Genomic DNA, 25,965 nt, shown 5'->3' with positions numbered 1-25,965 from the left:
GGCCTGCCCCTACTGGGTGAGAGGACATAAATTCACAATATTACAGGCAAAAATTAACCAGCTATATTAAACACATAGTAAATAATGAATGCGATCTATTAGAAACAATGAATGTCTGGTCATCATTTTGCAAATGCCCATCTAAAAAACTAATTTAATCCTTCCAAACCACTACCAACTCCTTCTTGCTTCATACATTTAAAGTTTGCTTTTAAAGTTTTGCCTTAAAATAAATAAAGCTGTTTTTACAGACACCATGATCACCAAGTTTCTTTAAATTTAGTTAAAACTTATTACTATTTCAGTTACATTTTCCACACACTTAATGATAAAAAAAATCTGCAAGATATAAATTGGAGAGTGATGATAATAATTTATTATGTATCCTGCTATAAAAGATTAAAAAATAGCATTTGCTCTAGCAAAGAGATAAAAATGACAAATGACAGAAATATATAACTAATAATTTTCCTATACATAAACCTCTGCTTTAAAAGCCACTTCCTTCCTAAAGCTAAGAAAGCTTTCAGAATAAAACAGCAACAGGAAATCATCAGCAGCTTCTGTTGTGTCAGCGACGTGATTAACAGCCTATTATCCACAGGGGATTATCTGTTTTGATTATAGATTTGGGTAATGCCGCACAGAATATGATAAATAACCAAGACACAAAGGCATTAAGGGAATTATTTAGGATTTATAACCCATGAAATTCTGCTTTCATATGATTGATATAAAAAGATATATTGAAAGCCATAAAGTGTAGGTGGAATGTGCACCATTTTAATAAATTACCAAGGTTTCTGGAGTGACAACCTTACAGACATTATTGCCTGCAGGGCTTGATGGCAGTCATTTATGAAAACATAGGTTTCCTATAGCAAAATCACCTTGTAGAATAGGATGATATGGTGTAAAATAGCACTTTATCCAAGGAAAATATTCTGTTGTGGGTGGTGTGCAATGTTTGGGCCGATTTCTTTATTAGTCTGGATTTGTACAGAAATACTATTGCAGAAATACTATGAGCCCTGACTCATGAGGGGGCTTGTTGGACCTTCCCAGAGAAAGCACAGTTTACCTAAAGATAGTAGAGTTCCCAAACTGCAGCTGCAGACATTGAACACCTATTGTTTTGCTGCATTGGGAATATATTTTGCTGATTTAAACTGAAGGTTTGATTTTATTATTATTACACAGTATTTATATAGCGCCAACATATAACACAGTGCTGTATAAGTCCAGAGTCATGTTGCTAACTGTTCCTCAAAGGGGCTCACAATCTAATGTCCCTACCAAAGTCATATGTCTTTAACACAGTCCAAGGTCACTTTTTGGGATAAGCAAATTAACCTAACTGCATGCACCCACACAAACACAGGGAGAACCTACAAACTCCATGCAGATAGTGTCCTGGCTGAGATTCAAACCTAGTGACCTAGCACTGCAAAGGCCAGAGTGCTACCTCTGAGCTGCCATGCTGCCCATTTGGTTTTAGATTACCCCCTTCCACCCTATTCTAAAGATACCCTTAAAGTCTTACTTGCCAGATATGCACTGTTCAGCTTGCAGGAAGCCCAAATCTTCCCTTGCAAACTACCAGTCCCTGAGTTTATCTTCATGTTTGGAATTTCATTGCAATGAATCCTATTTTAAAACAGGTGACCTCGGTATATGAATTATTGAGGTTTTTCATGTATACAGATACTTCTAGCTTAATGACCAGGTTCTGTTCTTGTGAATTGGTCGTTTAGCGAGGATCATAGGATAGACCCGGTCTGCAGTACTGCGAGCCTGCAGTACCTGTCAGTGACAAGTTCAATGAGAGTCTGCAGACCCAGGATTGCGCAGGAATGCAGAGAAGGAAGACAGCTAAAGCCAGGTGGGTGGTCTATACACAGGTATGTCGCTAAAGACGATTACCTTTACACAGAAGATCCAAAGGAGTGGCTCCAAAAGTTTGCAGCTGTGGCTGTGCAAATCATGAACCTGAACAGGTAAGTAACATGGAGGAAAGCTAGGAGGTAACTTGGAGTAAATTATACTAAAATATACTTAAACCTTAAATATATGTGTGTGTGTTTTAATATAAAAAATTTATAGGTTTTCATTGCAGGATCCTAGTGTCTTTTATTGGCAAATTAGGTAGCAAATGTATGGCAGTTTACTAAAGGTGTGGAGATATTTCAGCTAGAAAATTAAATCTTCACGTAGCTTAGTGAAATTGTCACCAATCTGAATACACAATTATGTGTAAAAGAAATTTAAAGAAAACAAATGTTCTGCTGGAAAAGAAGCAACAGTGCTGGAATGCAGAGAAGGCCAGGGGCAGCCCTGGTGTGCGGAGAAGGTAAGGATACCTTAACAAACCCTTTTTTACAGGAGGAGGGTGTGAGACCCTAAAGAAATATAATATGTTGAAGACTAACCTAAGATATATTTAATTTATAGATTAGTATCTAGCTAGTGTCGTATTATCACAATCTACCATAAATTTTATGGTTTAAAGTTGAAATGAACTGACGTGCTTATATGAATGTGATTATATTTTTCTTTCTAGGATTCTTCCCTAGGATCAACATACAAACTTAATTTATTAGTAAAACGGAACAAAGGTATACAATGAAGGCAGATCATTACTGGCAGGAGGGGCTGACAGAGTGTTGTACATAGCTTTTTAAGAAGAGGAAGCTGAAGAAAAAATAAAAGGGATCAGTAAAGCTGAGGAGAAAAGGGGTATATGATTCTGGATGAATAGCCTGGGAATGAGACAAGCCTATACGATTTGCTGCTGGTAATGCACACTGTAAAATCAGAGTAAAATATTGCTGTACAGGACAGAAGCTTGTACAACTGTGTAAGATGAAGGCAGGAGTTGAGTTTTAAAAATGGAATAGGCTGAGTTACTACAAGGTCAATGGTTGGTCTCAACCAAAGTAAATATAGTATCTGGCACAGATTTGTTCTTTAAATCCACACAGAAACCTTTGGAAAAGGCTATGGAAGAATAGATGCAAATAGAACTTTGTTGGTACTAAAGCCAGTGATTCATTTTACCGTATTACCATCCAAGTGAAACATATGATAAAAACAAAGAATCAGGTCTACTAATTTATTTCTATAACACTGATAATTGTTGGTGGTAGTGACAGCTTTATTAAAAAACTGCAAAAAAAAAATGTTTAGCTTTAGTAGACAATCTTTCCATAGGCCTCACGCGCTTCCTTAAGTTGCAGAACTATGTCATTCTGTATCCATCTGGTGTTAATATGTGTCAGTGTGAAACTCCAAAACCTGTGAAACTGTGTATTAATATAATGTGTTAAACTGTTCAGCTGTAGACTCCTTCTAACCAGGCTGAAAACCTGCATGATTTCCTGAGCAACAGACTTAAATAGAACCTAAAAGAATATACAACATTATTGTTATCCTAACTGATGAAAGCTAGAAGAGGATACTACACTACTGAATACCTGCCAAACAATAAACATTCTCCACCCAAGGAAATACCATTATTACATTTAACCCATTCAATGAACCTTTTTCAAGCTAATCCGTCTCAAACCCGTATTATTATGGACATTGATGTAAATAGGAATTGACAATTAAAAAACTAGCAGTTTTTGGTAGTTACTGGTATTGGGCATTTAGTAGTTGCCAGCAGTAAGCGCTGCTGTTTTTTAGGGTAAGTGGAAGGTGGATGTTTTTAGAAAGTTTTTGCTATGTGTATGGCTAATAGGCAATCTACTGTAAAATGATCTTTCAGTGTTACGGTGTCTGTCACATACAAACAATCATGCAGATATCAGTGTAACAAGTTGTTTGACAATTAGCAGAACCCCTGAGCTACATACTCATTCTGGGTCAGTGATCAGAAGGTATTAAATGCAGAGGATCAGAACAAGATGTATTTTTAGATTCTTTTAGGCATTTTAGCAAAAGCAGTCTGTTTTAGGGGACCCACTCACTATACACAGAGGACCAAGAACTTTCTCTTCATTCCTGAACTTTATAGAAAGCCCTGATGGGACCTTGACCAATTCTGGTGTCAGTACTCCCCCCAAAAGAGGAACAGCAGTCTGGAGAGAAAACATTTCTGTTTTTGCTAAAGCTTGTGATACAAGACTGTATATATTTTCTCCAGAAGCAAAGAACAGCGGCTTCTTATACACAAGGCTCTAGTTGGAAACAAAGTGAGCATATGGGGATCCTGCCAGCCATTATTGTTTTGAAGGATGCAGAAAAAAGCAGGTTTCTCGATTTCCCTATCCTCTAAGCACATCCCTTCCACCTCCCAGCTCAGAAGGGCTCCTTCTTCTTCCTGTTTTGTGTATTAGAAGGTTCCTGCACACATTCACTTTTATATTCACATCCTTAAACATTTACAGTATCTCTGCTTTATTCTTAAATACTGCTCTCCGTCGACCTACCTCCCCCCATTCCAATGTTATATTCTTCTTCTTTGTTTTGTTTTTTTCTGTTTAGTTGTCATCTTGAGCTGGATCCATCCATCTAGGACAGCAATGCTCACACTTTTATTAGTTCATACATCCAGATTTGTTAAATCCATTTCACACAAAAGCACCCGATTTTGGAGCAGTATGTAATTTCTATACTGTTCCACACCATATTTCTGAAGCCTTACTAAAATCATTGTTTACAGTGAAGTGTTATAAAACACTGCATAACTAATCCCATTTACACTTAAATAAAATTTCTCATTACGAATTACCTGCTTTAGGAATAAGCACAGGTTGCTAGGTAGGTACATCACCTAATGGTGCATTATGCCATGTAACCTTATTTAAAATGTTTTCCCTATAATTATTTTATGTGGCAAAAAAATTTAACTATTGATTAATGATTTCAGCAGGGAACATTGGGGAATTTGGATAACTTGCTAGAGTTGTAATATTTATGTTCTCCAAAAGGATGAATGATAAAGGGCTAATTCAAAGAACTTAACAGTAGTAATAAATTGTTATGTACATTAAGTGAGTTTCAGTGGAATTCAGTGTATATTGGATCCCAACTCACCTTAAAAAAAAGAAAGTATTTCCCCTACAATGCACCTTAGCACAGTACAACTCTGTATGCTACAATGGTGGATGCGTCTTCTCCAATAATGAAGGGGTTATTGCCTCCTTGGCCCTTTCAAAATGACATAGGTCAATGCATGGCACTACATGCAGTGTTGTGGTGTTAATAGGCCTCAACATTTCAGTAACAACAAACTATAAAAACAATAAAAAAACTAAACTATAAAAACAATAAAACAGTGCACTCATTCCACAAGGAACAAGGTTGGGTTGATAAGAATAATTAGGAGGGGAGTGTGAAATCAAGCATACAAGGGCTGCGGAAGAGGGGATTTAATCCTGAAGAAAAGTGCCAAAAAAGATTGGGTTAATCCCAAAGGGAACAGTAAGGACGGGGTAATGCTAAAAGAGACAGTGTTGGGACAGACTGGTATGCTGGGTAGAGACAGGGTAGAGATGTGTGTGTTGTCCAAGAAAAGAGGGTGAAAATTGTCCAGTGTGTGGTTCAGTTGGTTGAGGTGTCAAAACAACAAGGATGTCAGAATTTCTTTCAACAGGAACAGGGGGGGAACCAGCACTGGCAGCATACACAAAAACCCACAAGTCAGACATAACTTAAAGCGTACCACTTTACATAAAAGGGCAGACAACCCTTTTATGTTAAGTAAAAATTCTTTTTTTGTTGTTTTAAGTGCAACACTTTTATTTTAGAAAAGGAATGCAGCACTGCCCTCCTTTCGGGCATGCCTTTTTCATGCAAAAAATTCTTTGCTGATCTCACACATGTGCAGTGATATCGGCAAGTTTTTTTTTTATCAACCTACATCACCTGATCTGGTGCCTGGGTTGGGTAACATAGGAAGAAGAACAGGAAGAAGAGACAAAGATGGTGGCGTGCCGGCTGGCGGACAGATGCCGGGACAATGCGAACCAGATGGAAGAGACATCCGGATGGGTCATACTGCCCCGTGGGATTGAAGGTAAGTGTATTTTTTTTGTTTTAGACACTTTTGGGTTTAGTTCCTTTTTAGGTGTGGTTTTTTTTTTGGAAGTGAAAGCATGGTGAATATCAAATATAGTGCAACTGTTAAGGCAATTCCTGCTGATCCCAGATCAGGTTCCCTCTCTATCGTGGCCTTTGTTTTCAACGTGTTGGGAGCAGTGAATAACACACAGGAAGCTCCATCATGTAGTTATATCACTTCTCAAAACTTTATTATCACATCGCGGTTTATATAGTCAGACAGCAGGATGGAAGGCACTTAGTAGTTAGTCAATAACAAGAAAACTAATTAACAACTGCACTGAGCAAGATATTTCAAGGTAAGAAGCCTCAAGGTAAGGATGGAGCAGATATTGACCTACTGATGGGGAGGATATAACTAGTTTTGACACAACTCAATTATTTGCAAAATATAGCAAAAAACACAAAAACAAATTAACTTCAAGACTCAGCAAAATTACATTCCTTCCAGCAACCCATCCTAAAACATACAGTGAGAACAAGCTATATACAACTATATACAAGAGACCTGGAATACCTATAACAGAGCAGCAATGGGCTCTTTACTGCACATAAATAAGCAGTAACATAGACAGGGTAAGGTCAAGATTTCAGAGGGCAAATGGCCAGAGCAACAGCAAGTATAAAAGAACACAAAGCCAAAGCTAAGGCAGAGGAGACATGTGAAGCCAGAATATATAGGCCTACAAATAGCAAGCCCCCCCTGCTGGTTTCCAATGGAAGCCCATGTAGGATGTGGTAAACAAAAGTGCCACCCGCAGGTCACATCGGTAACAGCAGGATTCCTGAGGAAAGGCTTAAAATACGAGGGCGTGCTGATAAGTTCCTGGCTTTGCCCCCTTTCAGATAAAATAGAAAGAAAAATAAGTGTGGGGGCATATGACAGCCTTATACCTTAGTGTGCAAATATCAGGTCTTCGCGATTCTTAAAACTGTTTTTTCTTTTAGTGAGAAGCTGTGATGGCAGAAGCACAAGCACAGTTCACCTCGTTGCAGTTACAGGCCGTCATAAAGTTTTTTGTTTTTGTTTCTCCAGGGAAAGTCAGCAAAGAACATTCACACTGAGATGTCACAAACACTGGGGGAGAAGTGTCCTTCCTACAGCACTGTCAAAGGCCAAGACTGGGCATTTCACTTTTGAAGTGGAGCCCTGCAGTGGGCGCCCTCCAACCTCAACTGACCCAGCAACCTGAGATGCTGCCCATAAGCTGATTATTGGCGACCGGCGAATATCCGCAAAAAGGATAGCCCAGATACTTGACATCTCACGGGAGCATGTTGGGTTTGTCTATCCCAGACATGCTAAAGCTTTCAGCGAAGTGGGTGCCAAAACATTTGAACAGTAATCAGAAGAAGGAACGAGTTGAAGCATCCAAAGTCATTGTGGCCCATTTTAAAGCTGCACAGGATTTTTTGGCTAGATTAGTGACAGCGGGTCCCCGCGGCCGAAGAACTTCCGAACCCAGAAATCGGGCAAAAAAGTCATGGCATCTGTTTTCTGGGACAGAGACTGTATTCTGTTGGTGGACTACCTACCTCAGGGCTCTAGTATTACCGTACAGTAATATGCTAACCTCCTGGACCAGCTGACAGAGGCAATTAAGATGAAACGCCGTGGAAAGTTACCAAAGGGATCCTTTTTTTGCAGGACAATGCACCTGCGCACACGTCCAACATTGTGGCTGCCAAATTGAACACCCTGGGTTTCCAATCGGTCCACCATCCCCCCCACTCACCTGACCTGGCCCCTTCGGTTTATTATCTGTTCCCGAACTTGAAGAAACATCTGATGGGGCAACATTTTGAGGACATTTCTGATGTCAAAGATGCTGCTGAGAGCTGGTTTGCGGCCCAACCAACCAAAGGACTTTTTTTTTTTGAACGGTGTAGAAAAGCTGCAACTAGGCTGTACCAATGGCATCAGTCTCAGGGGGGAATATGTTGAATAAACGTGTTATTTCATAACTCTGGCTCTCTTCTCGCTCGGCAAAGCCAGGAACTTCCATATATATATCCAATCTGATTTTTCCCTGAAATAATGTATTCTGTGTAGAAATCACAATTCACAATTATTTAAATGTAGCAGTTATGCGTGGTTTGAATATATTCTGATCAGAAATAGCTGTACAAGTTTGTTGGTTATTCTTATTTCTTCTGGGGCTGTTGGTGCAACCTCCTCTTCAAAGAAAAATAATATGTTCAACCATTTTAGGTACTTATTTTTCAAAAGTTTTTTGTTTCCAAAGTAATAATGGTGAAGCAATTCTATAGGAGTAGAGAAGAACATTTAACTTTAATTCTACTTTATTAGAGCAAATATGTGGGGCTCTGTAAAAGAGGAAGAATCTCATTTTTCTAGGTGTATCAATGTGTTTTGACTGCAAAATCACTGCTGTATAATATATATCCCACTGGCTAAACAAAACCTGATTAGGCATAAGGGAAAACAAAAGTCTTGTAAGAAAGAGCAACTAAAACTGAGATTTATTATTATCAAGGGTGATGTCAAGTCTGTCTCTACTGATTTTTATTGTTATTAATAATAATAATAATATTAATTTTAAAGACACTATGTCCTGAATAGTGTTGTAACGTTGTGACTAAGCATTAAAGGCTCCAGTCACTCGGATAAACCCACCCCATTTCTAGGTTAATAGACATCCAGCCCTTTCCTCCTCATCTCCATTGTCAATGCCCCCCTTTCTTTGTATTTTCCTATGAAAATGCCCTTCAATTGCTGCATCACCACCCAAATGTGCCATGCAGTCCAGCTCCACTCATAGGTGCCAAGGTTATTGGTAATACCAGAAATGGTAGTGATCCACATTTTGTAGCAGAACTTCTGCAAAAGTAAGATTTATTGCAAGGAAATAACACAGCAGCTTTTTAGTATGAAGGGGATAAAGGTAGCTATGGATGGATGGACACGAGGACACGGGAGTTCAGCTTGAAGCATAGTACGGTGTTGAAGGTTCAAAAAAATTAGTAGGAAATCTTTTTATTTACTTTCCAACATTACCCATTGCACTTTTGGAATATAGACTATATTATCACAGATTGATGTATAAAGCGCCTAGTCTTGTAATTTAGGAAAGTATATTGTTAAATAAAAATGACAAAATGAAACAATACATGTATTGAAGAATGCCATGTAAGACTTCTATCAATAAATTATGCAGCATGCTGTCAACATTTGTGACTAACTCAAAATTGCCCCAAAAATAAATTAGCCAAGATCACAATTTCAAAAGCATTTTGTTAAGGATATTAAAGCGGACCTAAACTCAACAATTTTACTTTACATAAAAGGGTAGACAACCCTTTTATTTATTTATTTAAAAAAAATGATATGTGTTGTAACTTTGTAAAGTACAAACACTTTCTGTATTGTTAGTTTAGTGTTTTCTTTGGAGTTGCATATTTATAAACATGTAATTTATTATCATCCTAAAATTAGCTGAACTTTTTGTGTTCATATTCCAGATTGATAACCAAAATAGTGAGCCTAAATTACTTTGTAAGCAGGAACAGTTAGCCAGTTTTCTCACCTGGAAATGTTTGTAAAATGAAAATGTTTTATGTATTTTCACTATAAAGAAGTTAGTATATTAATTTTTCGACCCAATGAATAGGAGAATACATTGGTCAATAAATATGTTTTATTAGTACTACTAAGGGAAAAAGATTATGACATTTTCATGTGTGCAGTAATACAATTTTGGTCATTAAACTTGGTGTTTTTAGTTCACAATCATCTTCTCAAGGTGCACAATTTCATTGACTCTGGTGTAGTTAATAATTAGCAACATCAGAAGCTGAACACTGCCATCATGTGGGCCATTTGTAGAATGTCAGGATATGATCTGTTAGCTTTAAAATGTACAAAACTTTATCAACATTTTTATAGGTTTCAGGTCTTCAGGGAACCCCTATCATAATTACTATATCCACAACTCACAGTAAATTAATGTGATTCTCAATAGGAAGAATGTCTCTTAAATTGCCGGCCAGTGAGAAGAATGTCACCCTTAAATGAAAATATTTGGCAAATGCAATATATGATATCATAAGTAAATGGTCTACATACATATTTCTTTATGGATATGTTCATTTATGATATATAGTTTTAGGAACATTAAATGATGTAGGAAAAATAAAGGGTAATAAAACATCAATCCTGTGAACTCATTGATGGAATAGAAACTGTTAATGTAGCAAAATGAGTGTTTTCTGAGTGTATAAGGTGAATGTGCTGTTTTTTTTGGTTTGTTTTAATTTTGTACACATTTTTACTAATATTACTATCAGATTTAGCAGGGTGCCTCTGTTTGTAGGCTTTGCATAGTAGACTTGACTGAAGCCTGCTTTTCAATAGTGAATGTTATGCTATTACAACAACAAAAGTGTAATGTTGCTGTGGTATCAGTATGACGGATATAGATTGTGAAAATTTTTCAAGCACTTAAAAAAAAAAAACTTTGCAAAAATGCATAGGTTAAATAAAAATAAAATGATCATATGTATATTTCTACTAGTGCATAAGTAAGAGAATTGCATTGAATCCCAGCCTCCTGAGGTGATCAGAACAGAAGAGGGAAAAGCAGCACAAGGAGCTTCTCAGTTGTTTTGTAGTGTTCATATGCCACCAAATAAGATGAACTTCTCAAGTAACCTCTTCTTCTTCATTGTCTGACTACAGGCTGGGGACAGGAATGTCCTATCTAAGTCCTATCTAAAGTCCTAGCTAAATTACTTAACTACTGCAAACTGATAGATGGTGTTATTCCCAACATCCATACAAGTATACATACCAACACTTCTGTATAAGATAAATTGTAGATGAGAGAAAAGACATTCTACATTCATCAATTGAAAACAATTTTTTTTTCAAATGATGAATGTAGAGGCCGGGGTACAGACTACCGCAGTTTCATTCATCCAGGCACGGAGTTTCAAGTGAAGACTATAGGTAGCTGAGCTGGAAACCATTTTTCACTGTTGTTATCCATATATATGTATCATTGATTGAAGTTCCTAGGTGTTTAAATATCTGACAATATTGCTCTGTACTTGATCTTACCTTGTTTTCTTAATTAAACTGTTTGAATGACTAGCTATTATTTGTGCATGAACCTTCTTTAATTGAATATCTATATGCATTGATAGGGGATATAAATTCTATATTTATGCAGATAAAATATACCTAAATAACAGTCTGGTTGTCTGAAAATTCACCTTTCCAACAATCGGGTTTCAGCAGCAACAACAACTTCTCAAAATTTGCTGCCCATTACTTATGTCAGTATACCTACTTTGGATTATTAAACATAATACAAGTTTACATGATGTGCATAAAACCTTTAGTAAATTCCAAATATATCTTTACAGATTACAGAAGCAAAGTCCTTGGAATGGATCCATCAGGAGTATAAGTTTACTGAAGACTTACTGAAAGCATTGTGTCCTTTGGTTCCCCTTGTTCATTTGTTTCCTTTTATTTTTCCTTCCATGTTGGAGGTAAACATTTATTTGATATATATGTATTTGATTGGTGGGCTGTGCACTTATTATAGTCAGGGATGGAAATCATTACTTCTTCCCACTAGTAATCATTGTTTAGCTACCGGCCTATATTTTTCAGTAGAGAACTCAGTGTCTTTTTTGGTCACTGGACATTTTTTCCTGAAGAGGTATTTGTTTCTATTAGTTTTAGTTCTATTATAACAAGCAGCCCTAAAAATGTAATTGATTGCCCCCAATCAACTGTTTCCCCAAAGTTATTTGCCAATCAGCAGTCTTGATTGTTTTTTGTAGAATAAAGTGTGTTTTTATAATGCAGTAAATGTGCTATTCACCCAACATTGGGACTGATTTATTAAAGCTCCCCAAAGCTGGAGAGGATACACTTTCATCAGTGAAGCTGGGTGATTCAGCAAACCTGGAATGGATTTGGTCCAGGATTGAAAACATTTGATAATGAATAGCAAATTGCTTTTAGGAAATCCATTCAAGGTTTGCTGTATCACACAGATGAAAGCGTATCTTCTCCAGGCTAGAAGAGCTTTAATAAATCAGGTCAATTGTCAGATTTATTTAGGCAGGTGTATCTTTCTAATGTGTGTTTTAAATTACAAAGACATATTCACTTGCAGTAAATGGTGGGTGAATGTTACTAATTTATAAAATATGCCTCTAAAGTATGTTTGAATTATTTAAGCACATTTACATGATTTTCTTCTGGTTTACAAATAAAAAATCCAAAATTTGCAAATAGTGCTCTGACTGAAACTGGTCAAATGCAATCAATGCCCAAATATTATAATACAGCATAAATAACAAGGGTGGAGTGGTTATTTATTGGATGAATTATTTTTCCTCTTGCACAACAGACCTGTGCTTTTTTTATTTGCCATGGGGAAAATTGAGAAGATTATTTTCTTGAAAAATCACCTTTCCAATAATAGGATTTCAGCAGCAATAACAACTTTTCAAAATTTGCTGCCCATTACTTATGTCCGTATACTTTGGATTATTAAAAATATTACAAGTTTACATGATGTGCATTAAAACCTTTAGTAATTTCCAAATATATCTTTACAGATTACAGAAGCAAAGTCCTTGGATAGGATCCATCAGGAGTATAAATTTACTGAAGACTTACTGACAGCATTGTGTCCTTTGGTTCCCCTTGTTCATTTGCTTCCTTTTATTTTTCCTTCCATGTTGGAGTTAAACAACTGTATTTGATTGGTATTGTGATAGCATTACTTTCTAAGAGATTGTAGGGACAGTTGCAAGTCTTTTAACTCCACCATTCATCCCTCTTAATGCACTCATTTTTATCTTACAGAATGATTTGCATGCCTCCAGTGAAACATTGAGAACCTGCTCTACATCTGTTTGCTCATGCATCACAGCACTGACGAAGATAATGCCACAAGTAATTCAAGCAGGTTGCTAATGATCTTGGCTGTAGGTTGACAACACATGCTGTCAGCTAAATCATTGCTGGAATATCACCAGCTGTAGCAAACTAATATTGACATACACTCAGAGACAAATTTATTAGTTAGTTGTGTACTTCAATAATCCTTATACCCATCAAGGGCACATGGACAGCAACAATACTAAGGTATGCTGAAGATGTTTGGATTTATTCTCAATTTTAGGGGTTTATGCCAAAAATCAGACCTTGAAATGTTTTATAACTGTCAAGAATAAAATAGGAAAGACCCATGGATTATTACTATGTGTGTCAAAGTTTAGCAGAATTCAAGATTTGTTGGAACAGGTAACAATCTCTCGTCCCCATGAATAAAAAAAAGAAACAATTGCATTTTTGACCATATTTATGATTGATATTTTGATATTTGGGCACAATGTTGACCATAAATTGATTGAGCAAATTTCATCAATTGTCTCCCAATTATGTCTTATAGGGTTTCATATCTGGGATATGTTTATTTCCCTAGTGGTTGAACTTGATGGACTTGTGTGTTTTTTCAACCTAACCTACTATGTGTAATGCGCCTGGGCACACAAACCACAACCAACTCCAGATATCCTTGAATCAGGTTTATTCAAAACGGCAAAGCACAGCAAGGGTTAATTTCAATCAAGCAAGGTACAGGAGGATAAGGCAAATGCAGGTCAGTAACAATCCGAGGTCAGGGCTGGCAGCAGGCAGAATGGTCAATACCAATCCGAGGTCAGGGCTGGCAGAGTTCAATCAGAGTTAGTTTCAGACCAGGTCACTGAGGAGATGACAAGCAGATAAAGTTTAACATACACAAAGACACACCCAAGCACACTGTGGTAACAGAGGCTATATCGGGCAATGGTGTAAAGGACAGGCTCTTCTTAAATGGCCAGGATGACCAATGACCTTGCGCCACCTGGCACCGTCTGATAGGAGACTGGGTAAATCCCCCGCGGCTGATTGGCCGCAGGGAATTCAAACTAACTATGTCCTGCCCCCGGGCGAGGCAGCCGAGTGCCACGCCCTCGGGGGGTACAAGAGGGACGCATAGTAACACGCGCACCTCTTCCTACAGCACCCCTAGGACGTGCACTACTTTGCACTTGTTGCAAAGGAGTGCTGAGAGCATGAACATCATTAACCACATCTAAAGGGATGCAAGGGCTGCAGCCTGGCTGAACAGTAGTTTGGCCAGGACGGATCCCTCCGCCTGCAGAGACAGACAAGCTGCGGGCAGGGAAGCAGCCTCGGCCATGCTGCCTGCTACTGCGGCGTCTCCCTCTGTGGCTGGGAACCCCAGGGACACCGCGGGCTCGCAGGGCGGGTAAGTTCCTTACACTATGTAACTATGTAAACATTTTGAAGCCAAAAACCTTTTAGTGTTTACAAATGATATTTCAGTTAGATAAAATAGTAAAGAACAATCGTTATTTATTAATTCTCAAACAGGTGGATGATACATTTCACCTGGATCACCCAGGTTCACTGATGAAAGTGTATCTTCTCCAGCTCTCAGGGAGCTTTATTAAATCAGGCCCCCTTGACCCATACATAATTCCCTGTATAAAATATATTGTTCTAATAATCAAGGACAAGTGCATTTAAAGCAAAATAGCCCAACCTTTTACAGTTGTGATAGGTGCCATTTAAGCATCTATTTTAGATCCGCAGTTGCCATTGTGGTATGGGATCAGCTTTGCACCAGGCATTAGAGGCCTTAAAATTAAAAGTCAACAAGCAGTTAATAAGGTGTTTCCCTGTTTGAAATTTCTTTGGTAACCATTCAAACAGATGGGTTTAGGTCCACTTTACCATGTATAGTTAAGCTAATCATTGTTGGTCTGTGGATGTTTACCCATACAATGACTTTCAGGCCTCAGTGAATTACCTAATCCAATAGCTGTTATTTCAGTTGCACTGGTTGGTGCTGTAACAACCAACAAGGTGAAACACAGAACACCAAAAGCATTGCAAGTATTTAAAGTGCTGTAAATAAACAGGATACACCATACACAAACTTAGAGAAGGTGAAGTAAATGTATTTATTACTTGTTTTTCTTATGAACAGAATTACACTATTATAGACATATTTTGATTTCACGGGAAATAAAAATTGACCATAATTTTCGCTAGACGATTACAATATTCTTTACACACAGTCATATTTTTACAATACACAGCTTTCTTGGGCTGAAGCAAACTGCAACGCAATGTTGATGTCATGTATATTACAACTACTTACAATTTCAGAATGGTGAATGGCAAAAAAAATAAGTTATTTAAATATGGATTTCATATACAGAAAGTGCAACATAGTTAAACATTTAGTTGTTTATTGTTATTTCTCTTCCAAAAGGTAAATGGTCTCAACATTTAATATACAAATAGTATATTGCAATGGCATGGATAAATGAAAGCAATATAAGAATTAGTATACAAGGTCACTGGAGAAAGGACTGCAGTCCCTTTTATTTAATTTGCCTAAAATGCCCAGAAGGACGAGGTTAGTTTATGACACAGTGACTCAGTCTAGATACAAATATTAGGGACGTGTATGCTATGTGATGCAAAGCCACACTGTTTTCACAACCCTCAAATGTATTTGATATCACATCAACCTAAATGTATACTTTGATAATAATTCTCAGTGTCTTATGCAAATTTATAATGTAACCAATAAATGGAATTGCCTTTAGGAAAACAGATTGGGTTATTGTAGACACCAGAACATTTCAAACATGCTAGAATTTGTCTCTAGCACTTGCGGACATACCCCAGAATAGTAATAGTATGTAAACACTGTTACTGATCAGGACAGCTTTCTATAGACCACTATACCACCCACATTGCATTGTGGGAAGCAGGGGTGGGTCTTAGCTCTGACCTCAATCAAAGTCAGTAGGCTTTTGGGACCTCCCACCACTAAGTGCAGCCAAGGGACTGATAAGTATCTTGTAATATTTCATATAACTTTGCCAGCCTGTCCTCATTTTCATAATGAAATGACTAGTACAACAGTTGTAGTTGAATTAAAGCTGAAATATAAATTTTTCAGACATTGTTGTATCTTACAAAATATTAAAGCAATGTAATGTATTACATATTGTATGTTAAGAATGCTTCCAATTTCCACTACGAACATTGGAAAGTAATTGGTTTCTACACTTTGTCGTGTTATCAACTACCCTACTAAGAAATAGGTTCTTTTTTTGAATACGCATAACTTGTTTAACATGATTTGGCCATGTTTTTGTGTTCCCATGATGATAAATACCCACCATCAGCATTTATATCTTTAGGAACCAGTGGAAAGGAGCAGTCATGGTGTGCTAGTATTTCTTCAGGTAATGATGTTACATAGTAAGTAATATTGCTCATATAATAGGATAAGCTGTGTAGCACATAATACTTAGAATGTAAAACAGTAGCCAATACAAGTAAAAATCATAATTGGTCCCATAATTGACACATTTCTGAGTCTTTTTTACTGTTGTGAATAGAAGCACATGTTAGCTTAAACTTCAAAACTGATTGTAGGTTGTTAGCCTTCACTAGCTGTCAATCATATCTTCTAAATGTAATCTCGGGTAAAATCCCTTAAAAACCTTACTGTGTTGTAAGGGCTGTACAATCAGATTAAACGTGGTTTGTTCTCCATAATATCACAAGGAGTCCCAGGCAACCTAAATTACACAGTCAACTGGTCTGTGAACAAGTGTTAGATCTCTGCAGTTATTACTTAAAATATGTTGAAAATGCTATAATATTTATACAATTATACATCTGGAATAAAATAAATCTCTGTAAATAGATTGCAACTGAAATAAACTGTACATAAAAAGAATATATATAGATTTTTTTTCTAAAATAATCCATAGACCCCAGTTTGGCATTATTTTGCATATACAACTGAACTTACTCAGCAGTACACTGGAAGATTTCCATTATGTTGGGTGTACTTCCTTTGTAACGCCAAGTGGTTTTAGATTAGTAAAATGTCTGTACATCTGTGCCAGGTGAAAAGGCGTGAACTGATTTATAATATACATTTTCAAGCACATTAAATATCTAAATAATTGCCTGTGTCCTGTATTGAACCAGTCAGAAAGCAATGGTGTAATATTTATGTAAATCTATGAATATAGAGTAACTGAACCCAACATTGTTATGTAAGCAAATATATAGAACATTGCACAGCCAAGTAAAATATAGTGATAGCGTAATATATTCATGTTAGCAAATTAAACTATTTAGCATAGTTATCAATCACATGTTGGCTTTTATGTTTTGTTCTGCTCCAAGAATAACAGCTGCAATCTGATTAGTTAAAATGGGCAACCATCTAGTTTTCTTTCTTCTATTGCCAAGCCTTTTGTATAAATACACATGATTATCTATGTCTGCTGTGTTTACATACCTTTTTGTATAGTTTAGCCATTACAAGATCAATTTGGTTCCAATACCACCTTTAATGAAACCCCATTGCAAAATGGCCAATAAAAAAGTGTATGAGCACTGAAATTCAATGTAAAAAATTTCTGTAACTCACAAATCTGATGTTCTAATGTTCTAATACAGAAAGCTAAATGACTGTGTTTTGGAAATGCCTCCAATGCCATTTTAGTCCAGGGAGAGAAAGAAGTGAACCACAACCAGTCAACTAAGGACAGCAACCATGTGTAGAATCAGATTATAACTACACACTTTTCTGCAGGTGAATGTATATCATACAGTTCACTGCTAAAAATGCTAGTTGCATGTTTCTAGGATGCACAAATATAACTGGCTATTGGTATCAATGAAGAAATAACACTGGTGTTTTGTAATCCAAGTAATATCAGATTGCCTTAAGGGGTCAGAAATATTTTTCCCTTTTTCAGCAAATTGGATTCCGCTTTAAAAATGTAGGTTTAGGGTTCTGTCCATGTTTTTTTTTATAACACTGAAAAAACGCAATTTGATGCTTTAAAATTAATCTGTATTGGGAGCTACGTCTTGGACAGTTAGATCACTTTATCATTAGATATGTCAAACACTGTCAAAAGATTTGATTTTTTTGGCCTTTCTCCAGATGATCAAAGAAGATGGTAATTGTAGCCTTTAGATCCCATTTATACAGTTAACTTCTGTTTCACTATTTTAAACACCTGCACTTCAATCAGAATTGTTTGTTATACAAAAGCACAGATTATTTGATTTTCTGAGTTGTATCAGATGGACCATATTCCTGGAATTATCCTTGTATAAGCATCAGTGCTATAAAATGAAAAATTTTATATGTTATCAAATATTTTATTGATTTTGAACTAGGCATGAGTACACCCTGCAGATTAGCTTTCTAATTTTTTTGGTTTCCTCCATAGAAAAATTGCAAACAGGGCTGTCTTATGAGTAACAGTAATAAGGAATGCCTCAGACCAAAAGATCCCAGCGTTGTGCTTTAAACATACATAGGGATTTTGTTTGGCTATATAATGGCAGGAATGGTGATTCCATCCTATAATATTTTTCCTGTTCAGCTGGTCTTAGTACAATACTTGCTCTGACAGGTGCTCTAGATATCTTTTGTGGAAACCCATTAGACTACCAGCCCTCCTTCAGTGGTATTGACTTTTCTTTTCTTTTGTATAAAGGTTTGAAATCTGTATCAGAAACGCATAGAAATCCAGTTTCTGAATTAATTTACTGTACCTGGCTTCTTTTTTATAGTGGACAGCAACCAATGTGGAATACTTTCTGCTAGTTACATTGTTGACTTTCCTTTCATGAATACTGGTAATGCACGTAAATCAACTGGTCATAGCGGTATAATCTCTCATACAAGTAAAGTTACAATAAGACAACAAGGCATTCTGTAAAATACTTGTGTTTCAAAACACAATCCACCAATAATGGTGATACACTTTTATAAACGAATTAATAAAAAAAAACTTTGCCTTGATTCATTGTTTGAAATGAAGAACTCAAAGCAAAATAGGATTGTTACTGCAGTTAAGCCACTATAACTTGTTCTTGTTATCAATATGAAAAAGCACAATTGCATTAGTTTTTATTATAAGTTGATTTAAATTCATTGTAATATTTTGGCCCACTGTAGGTAAGTCCTCTGATTTGGAAGTAAGCAAATGAATAGCGTGTGTAGATACTGTAAAGCACTTCTTTTTATCCACAGCCTAGAAGGTCTGTTGAATGCACAGAATTGTTTCAACTTGCAATGCACATATGGTTGTAGGGATTCCAAAGCTCTGCCAACGTGAGGTCATGCAAGCTAAAGACTCCCCCTAAAAGCTGCACTGTATTGTTCAGTGTACTGGCAGCCAAATTTAAAAGTCTAATTACGGTCTGCAAGTGTAATACATCCACAATCTAAACTTCTTCCGGAGTTATGGTCTTTATAAGTCTTGCCGCCTCAAGCATTTTGTTTATATGTCTCTCTTCCTTTATTCCAATGCTTTGTAGGTGAGTCTGTGAGAGACCAGGCACTTTATTTAATGCTGTGAATCCAGCTTCCATTAGAGGGTGTGCATACATAGGAAGGCCAATTGATATAAGCCAGTCAGAAACAGATGAAATATGTCCAGGAGATACAGGTTTTCTGCAGATCTCCGTTAGACCTCCACTTGGTATCTACAAAGAGGATAATAGGTAATGATAATGACACAGATTACATACAAGAACATAATTTGTCTTTTTCCAAAATATAAAATATTGTTTCTTAGCTGAGTCTGAGTTGATATCTTCTACTGGTACACAATTTATGCTGGTAATACAAGTAACAACACAAATGTTGATTAAACAGTATCTTTAATAAAGAGTTCTTTCATTTAGAAATTATTTGCACTAAATGGCTGATTCAATAAATAAACATTAAAAGTGATTGCATTAGCAAAGAAACTGGTCTTTTTGCTGTTGTGTTAAAAAATCATTTGAAACAATCACATCTTTAATGGAGTGTAAGGCCAGCAAATAAGTTCAAAAGGCCTACAAATATGCCCTGCTTAAAGAAAGAACATTTCAGGATTTATGATCAATTACATTATACTTTCCCTGAATTCACTATTAAGGTATTTTGTGCTAGAGATTCATAACATACTTCTTCCTGTATAAAAAGCTCTGCAGATATTTATTCAGTGTGCAGAGATAATATTGACTATAACGTCAAATACAAACTGTTTTTATTTGATAAGGAAAAACACAATATACATAGCATGTAAATTCATCTAAAATTGTTTATTGATCTGACTATAATAAATGGAAATCCAGTTGATTGCACTAGGTTGATTTACGTCATATCCCAGGGTAGAGGGTGTAGATCCCACATTTTATATCAGTCAATTTGTAGGACATCAGTGACATTCTTCATATTTGAATTTAATCAAGAGAGTTTGTAAAGAAGAACTTTATGATAAAGTGAATCAGTGTGGATAGAAAAAAAGTATCTGCCTATGTTGATGTACTTTTAAAATGTGGGCTTCTGGGTTGTTCCTCTGAACCTGGTGTCACTAAATAGTCATTATTGTACTTAGAACACACAAGTGTAAAGTGAAGTCTAAAAAGTTTGAACTTTAAGACACCTAAGATCTTCTTAACAATGCTATCACATTCGTGGCTATTTACCAATGAATTAAAAGTAATAAAAAGGTAATTAAATGCAAACAAAAACATTTTAAATGCCCCTCTACCCATTTACATGTACAACGCAGGTGTCAGGTGTGCATACATCTTAAATATATCTGCACATTCCAAAGGAAAAGTGATAATTCTAGGGCTATCGTTCATTGTTATTTACATGACCTTTAAAGGCTTTTAAAGCTTCACTTATGGACAAGCAAAACTTACAGCCATGCGATGCTGTTTTCTTAGATGTCTGACCCGAATCTGGTCCATGCAGCTTGCAACATCTTTTTCCGTCTGGCCCAAGTCTTCAGCATATCGTTCCACTAAGGCTTCTGGGATACCACATCGACCATGCTACCACAAGAGAAAAGTTGTGAGTCTTCTGAAGTAAAACTTAATGACAAGCATCATGACCCAAACATGAAAAATATGAAATTAAATTTGTGAAATTGAATTCTGTTCTAAGGAATGCTGAATTGTTCTTTAGAGATGATAAAAAGTTTAAAAAAACACATTGGCATTCTCTAAGTGCACTTTGAGGTGTTTTAAATGCTCTTGTAGGTAAAGTTTTTCACATGTAATCCAATGGCTCGGGTCAATGTGTTTAATTAACAAAGCTAAGGCACAAGGATAAATATCTTTATTTAAAAAAGAAGGTGACAAATATTTCCAGTTGTGTATACCAAAATCTGACCCTCGTGGCAGGAAGTCAAGTGTCTTAGGCAGATGGTAAAGCTTTGTAAATTGAGTCTATTATTTTCTGCCAGTTAAACTGTAGATCAGTCAGATGATTTGCCTAACCAGCATCTAGAGCGATCATTTATTTACCCCCAGGATTGCTCAAAATGTACCTGTCCAGTACATGTTTTGGTCAGTGGCACCAAGCCCAGATAAATTGGAAGCCTCTAAAACTCTAAAATGTGTTGTTTTTTATGACGTAAAATTTTGATTGAAACTGAATCTAGACTTTATGCTTGCAGTTCCCATCCAATCATTTTTTTTAATATGGCAGAGAAGAAACTGATAACAAAATAACTATTAGACAGCAAAAGATGCTATTTGCCTTTTGCTTATTATTTTAGTGGTCAGTACAACATGTAAAATTATCTTTAAAGAACTATGGGCGTGATTTATTAAAGCTCTTTAAAACGGGAGTGGCTTTAATTGGGAGAATCTAGGTGATCTAGCAAACCTGGTATGGATCTGGTCTAGGATTGAAAACATTTGCCAACTAATAGAAAATACTTATAATAAAAAAAAAAAAAAAAAAAAACAATTACAGGTTTGGTGGATAACCTATGTTCTCCCTTGATAGTAAAACCTCACCACGGAACTTAATAAATTAGGCCCTATTGCTAAAAATGTATCATTTGAAAATTTGATATCATTAAAAAAAAAAAATAATTAAATATTCACATCCAAACCAAAATGTATGTCAGCTTCCAATAGCAGTTGCATTTACCTTATCTGAGTATGGTTCCTCTGTAAGATCAATTTCCTCAACTTGCAGCTTGTTTTCTATTGCTAGCTCCTGATCCATTCCTTTGGCAATAGCCATCTTTCTGGCTGAAACAGGGCCCAGTTTTACAGCATGCTGTGGAACAGTCAAAGAATCCGGGGAATTTTGAAACCAAGACATCCGGGAGGTGGTTGGAGAAACACACTCTTGTGCAGGAAGTATTGAGCTTTCATTTGGTCCTGATAAGCCTGATTTTATAATGGGAAGACATGATTCTTCACTATTAGATATAGACAGACTGAGGGGAGGATGGTTCAGCCCATTAGCAAATCGTTCTCTACATTTTTTGGCAGGAACTGGTGGGGGTTGTGCAGGGTTTTTTGTGGGTACCCTAGGCTCTACAGGCATTATTGGTGGCTTGTCCTTAGAAACATCATTTGTGTTTTGGGCTGCGCAGTCTTTATCATGGCTTTGTATATGAGATGTCCTTGTGATTTCAATATGATAAGCAGCTTTGTCACGTGCCACATTGTCCTTTTTGCATTTGCCATGTACACCTCCAGTTTCCTCCTCAAAAAAGCTTTTTGATTCTGTTTTAACTTTGTTTTCGTTAATACACTCAAGTTCATTTCCTTCCTGTTGAAGATTTTCCATTGAGTGTGATCTTGGCCAGATTTTTAGAGATTTTCCTCCGTCCTGTTCATTATTTGCACAGACTCCAACAGGTAGACTCCGTCTGTTCTTTTTAGTTCCCGTAAGATTGACCAACTTTGTACAGGAAGTGTAATTATGAAGCTGTCCAACATTTTCACTGCCTCCATGTTTGACGTCTCTGGTCACCTTCAAACCTGGGTAGTCAGCGAGCTGGGTAGTAGAAGGGTCAGGCAATACTGGAGAAGACACCGGACTTTTGCCTACAAATGAAACATTACATATCTTGAATCTGTACATATCTTAAGAAAAGTAGGTCAAGCTTTATAGTTTTTACAATAAGTACATTTAATAGTGTTCATTACAACATCATAAACTTTGCTGAAAATTAAAATAAATCATCAAGTTTTTATATTGAGGTTTTTTAGGTGCCAGCTTTCCTTGCTTGAAATATTGGTTTTAAGTTGAACATTTGCCAAAAATGGACATCTTATACTTTATTCATGAATCTGATGGCATATTTTGTTGGATATTCTGTAAATCAATTTCTAGCAGTTCCAATATTTACCAGTTTATTATTGCTAATAATTATATTTGTTTTAGGACATAAAGAAAAATTGAATTCTTTAAACCAAATTGGCTACTATAGGTTTTTGTTTCAGTTTTTTCATTCATCTTTTAACTTTTTCTCACTGTTCTTTTATTGATCACTCCTACAATTGGTTGTTATTTTTTTTGTGTTTGTAATGAAAGTAAGACTGCAAGTACCATTCAAGTAAGATAATACTGGGGGCCAGGAATGCTAATAAATTATCCTTTTTTAAAATGCTAGGATTCTGATGTTTTCTGGTGGTGTCAAGTGCTGCCACTTCATATATTGGCTCATCAGTGTGGGGACCCCTTATTACATTAATATTATTATTACCCCCTATACAGACCCCCTATTGCCCACTACCAGAAAATGTCAACATACTCGATCCTGCAGTCCCAGGCTTTTGACAATGATACCGCAGGAAAAATGCATATGAATATATGATCAAGCCCTATTTTTGTCTACATTGTAAACTAAAGTTGTAAAACAAAAGTATTGACAAAAGTACATTAAAGGATAAGGCATAATATTTGTAGAAAGACAAACATATTAGATATCTGCCATGTTAATAGAAAAGATCCTTTTTTTTGTTGTTCATCTCTCTCGTTACATGTCGGTCAATATTTGTTTTCCACCGTGCTTGCTTTTGCACTACAGTATTTGTACTTCATTAGTCTATGCTGAAGTGCAGACCAACGCACGCCCACCTGTTTAATGCAAACATAGATGCATTATATCCATGTTATGTTATGTTATTAATCAATCTTTTTGGGAAGGGCATTTTCTTTTTCTTTTTATTCACTGACTTTTTAGTTCAACCATTTCTTCATTAGCTTTTACAAAAAAAAAATTACTTAATGGTTAAGGCCACATAGTGGTATATATACATATTATGCAAGCTGGTCTGGAGACACGGTACAGAAGCGGCTCTGAAGTCAGTGTGTTTTCCTGTATGACCAGGCGTCACCTGGAAACCTGCAGGAATGACGGAAACTGGCAAGAATGTGGCAGAATGCTGCGTGAATTGTGTAATCCATCACTGTGTAATGCAGATGTATAATAAAAGAGACACTGTAGTGTAATGACAGGGTGGCAGAATGCCATAGAGCAGCTCTAATTGGCTGGGAGGTGTCCACTGCTCAGAGTATGAAATGGCAAGCTTGCGTGTACATTTTTTACAAAGTGAGATTTATATTAAAAGCATGATGATATGGAAAACATACAGTGATGAAAAGTTATTTAAATAATTTGGCCTGCTCAGGAATTTTCATAAAAGTAACGCAAAAGCATGGAACAGGTATTTTCGCTGCTGTGCCAAAATAGTGTACCCAAGCTATATTATGTGTGTTGAGTGTAGCTAATATTCAATGCTGCTAAACATCTTTAAAAGTAAAACTGATGAGATTGCCAACCGTCCAAAAATGTATGGGGAGCATAAAACTAATAAAACTCAAAAGCTGGCTGATGTTGTCCATAAGTCTGGAAAAAATGTAAATTCTTCTATAGAGTGTTGACTCTTTTTTCCTAAATTTAAACACAGGCCCACCACAAACTTGAATGTTTAGATTTTAGTTACCTCCCAAACAGATGTGAGTCCGGTATGCTAACAGCAATTTAAAGAGAACCTGTGGGCTTCCATACTTTATAAGCTATTTACTGAGAATATAACAGACTAGATAATGATTTATGCCCTAAAATGTATTAGTAGACCTTTTAAATATTAGAGGACCTTCAGTGTTAATTGGAAGGGCCTGTTTTAAGTCCAATGTGCTTCCAGAACTCTGGATCACATAAATAGAACTACTAATTGGAAAAAAAAAGAATGTTTTTATTTAAACCCACCATAAAAAATTGATATATTGCAATTTAGCAGCCTTTAGATGTAGTGGAAGAATTTGTTCTTATTACAGGCTATATTCTCTTTTTTTCCACCTGGTAATTCTGTGAATACCATTTAGCTGTCCCTTCATGTGTTCTTTATTATCCACTGTATTTATGGGGGCAGCCATGATAGATGGATTTTAAACAAGTCTGCCTTTGTTCTTCTTCATGACATGGGTGATTGATGGGACTAATAGTATTTACACAATAAAGATTCTTTGACGTTCTTTTAAGCTTACATTGTGTGACATGAACACTGCACCTCTGGCAAGATCACCAGGGATTTTCTGTACTGCCAAAAATGTTCTTAGCCTAAAATTAATTCAGTCGGTATTAGTTTTAGGACTGTTATAAGACTGGCAAGCACCAATATATTACATTTTTATTTTGGGGTTTAGTTGCCCGATACTGTGTTATGCAATATTAAATTGTGGAGCCAAAGTTGACAATAAAATCTTTAGCCTTGAATTTTAAACCAGCAGTAAACTATTTCACATGAATTAGTACAACGAATAGAAATTAAAAAACAAAACGAAACACAAAAACTCATGGCTATTAATGTTCTGAATAAACAGAATTAGAAGTCTTTTCCACAGTTACCAACACATTGTAATGAGAAACATAACATGACTTTTATAAAATATGAAAGCTGCACATCTTTACTCCTAAGCGGAAGATGGTGGCAGTCTATACATGGCCATTTGTAGACTATCTTGGACGTAT

General features: G+C 36.3%; 1 protein-coding gene across 1 annotated transcript in view; it reads right to left on the bottom strand.

The window, feature by feature from the left end:
* Positions 1-15,060: 15,060 nt before the first annotated feature.
* SASH1 (SAM and SH3 domain containing 1) overlaps positions 15,061-25,965 on the bottom strand; it is a 79,857-nt gene continuing 68,952 nt past the window's right edge. Inside the window, exons 17-19 of the mRNA XM_072410231.1 lie at positions 22,122-23,032; positions 20,882-21,013; positions 15,061-19,669 (exon numbers count right to left, since the gene is read on the bottom strand). Coding sequence (XP_072266332.1) covers positions 19,409-19,669; positions 20,882-21,013; positions 22,122-23,032 — 1,304 coding nt within the window. The 3' untranslated portion in view covers positions 15,061-19,408. The remainder of the gene's footprint in view (positions 19,670-20,881; positions 21,014-22,121; positions 23,033-25,965) is intronic.

This window comes from Pyxicephalus adspersus, chromosome 4, assembly GCF_032062135.1.
Source record: "Pyxicephalus adspersus chromosome 4, UCB_Pads_2.0, whole genome shotgun sequence".
In the NCBI taxonomy this organism is placed as follows: Eukaryota; Metazoa; Chordata; class Amphibia; order Anura; family Pyxicephalidae; genus Pyxicephalus; species Pyxicephalus adspersus.
The sequence above is the reverse complement of the archived record's forward strand: the minus strand, read 5'-3'. Positions and strand labels throughout refer to the sequence as shown.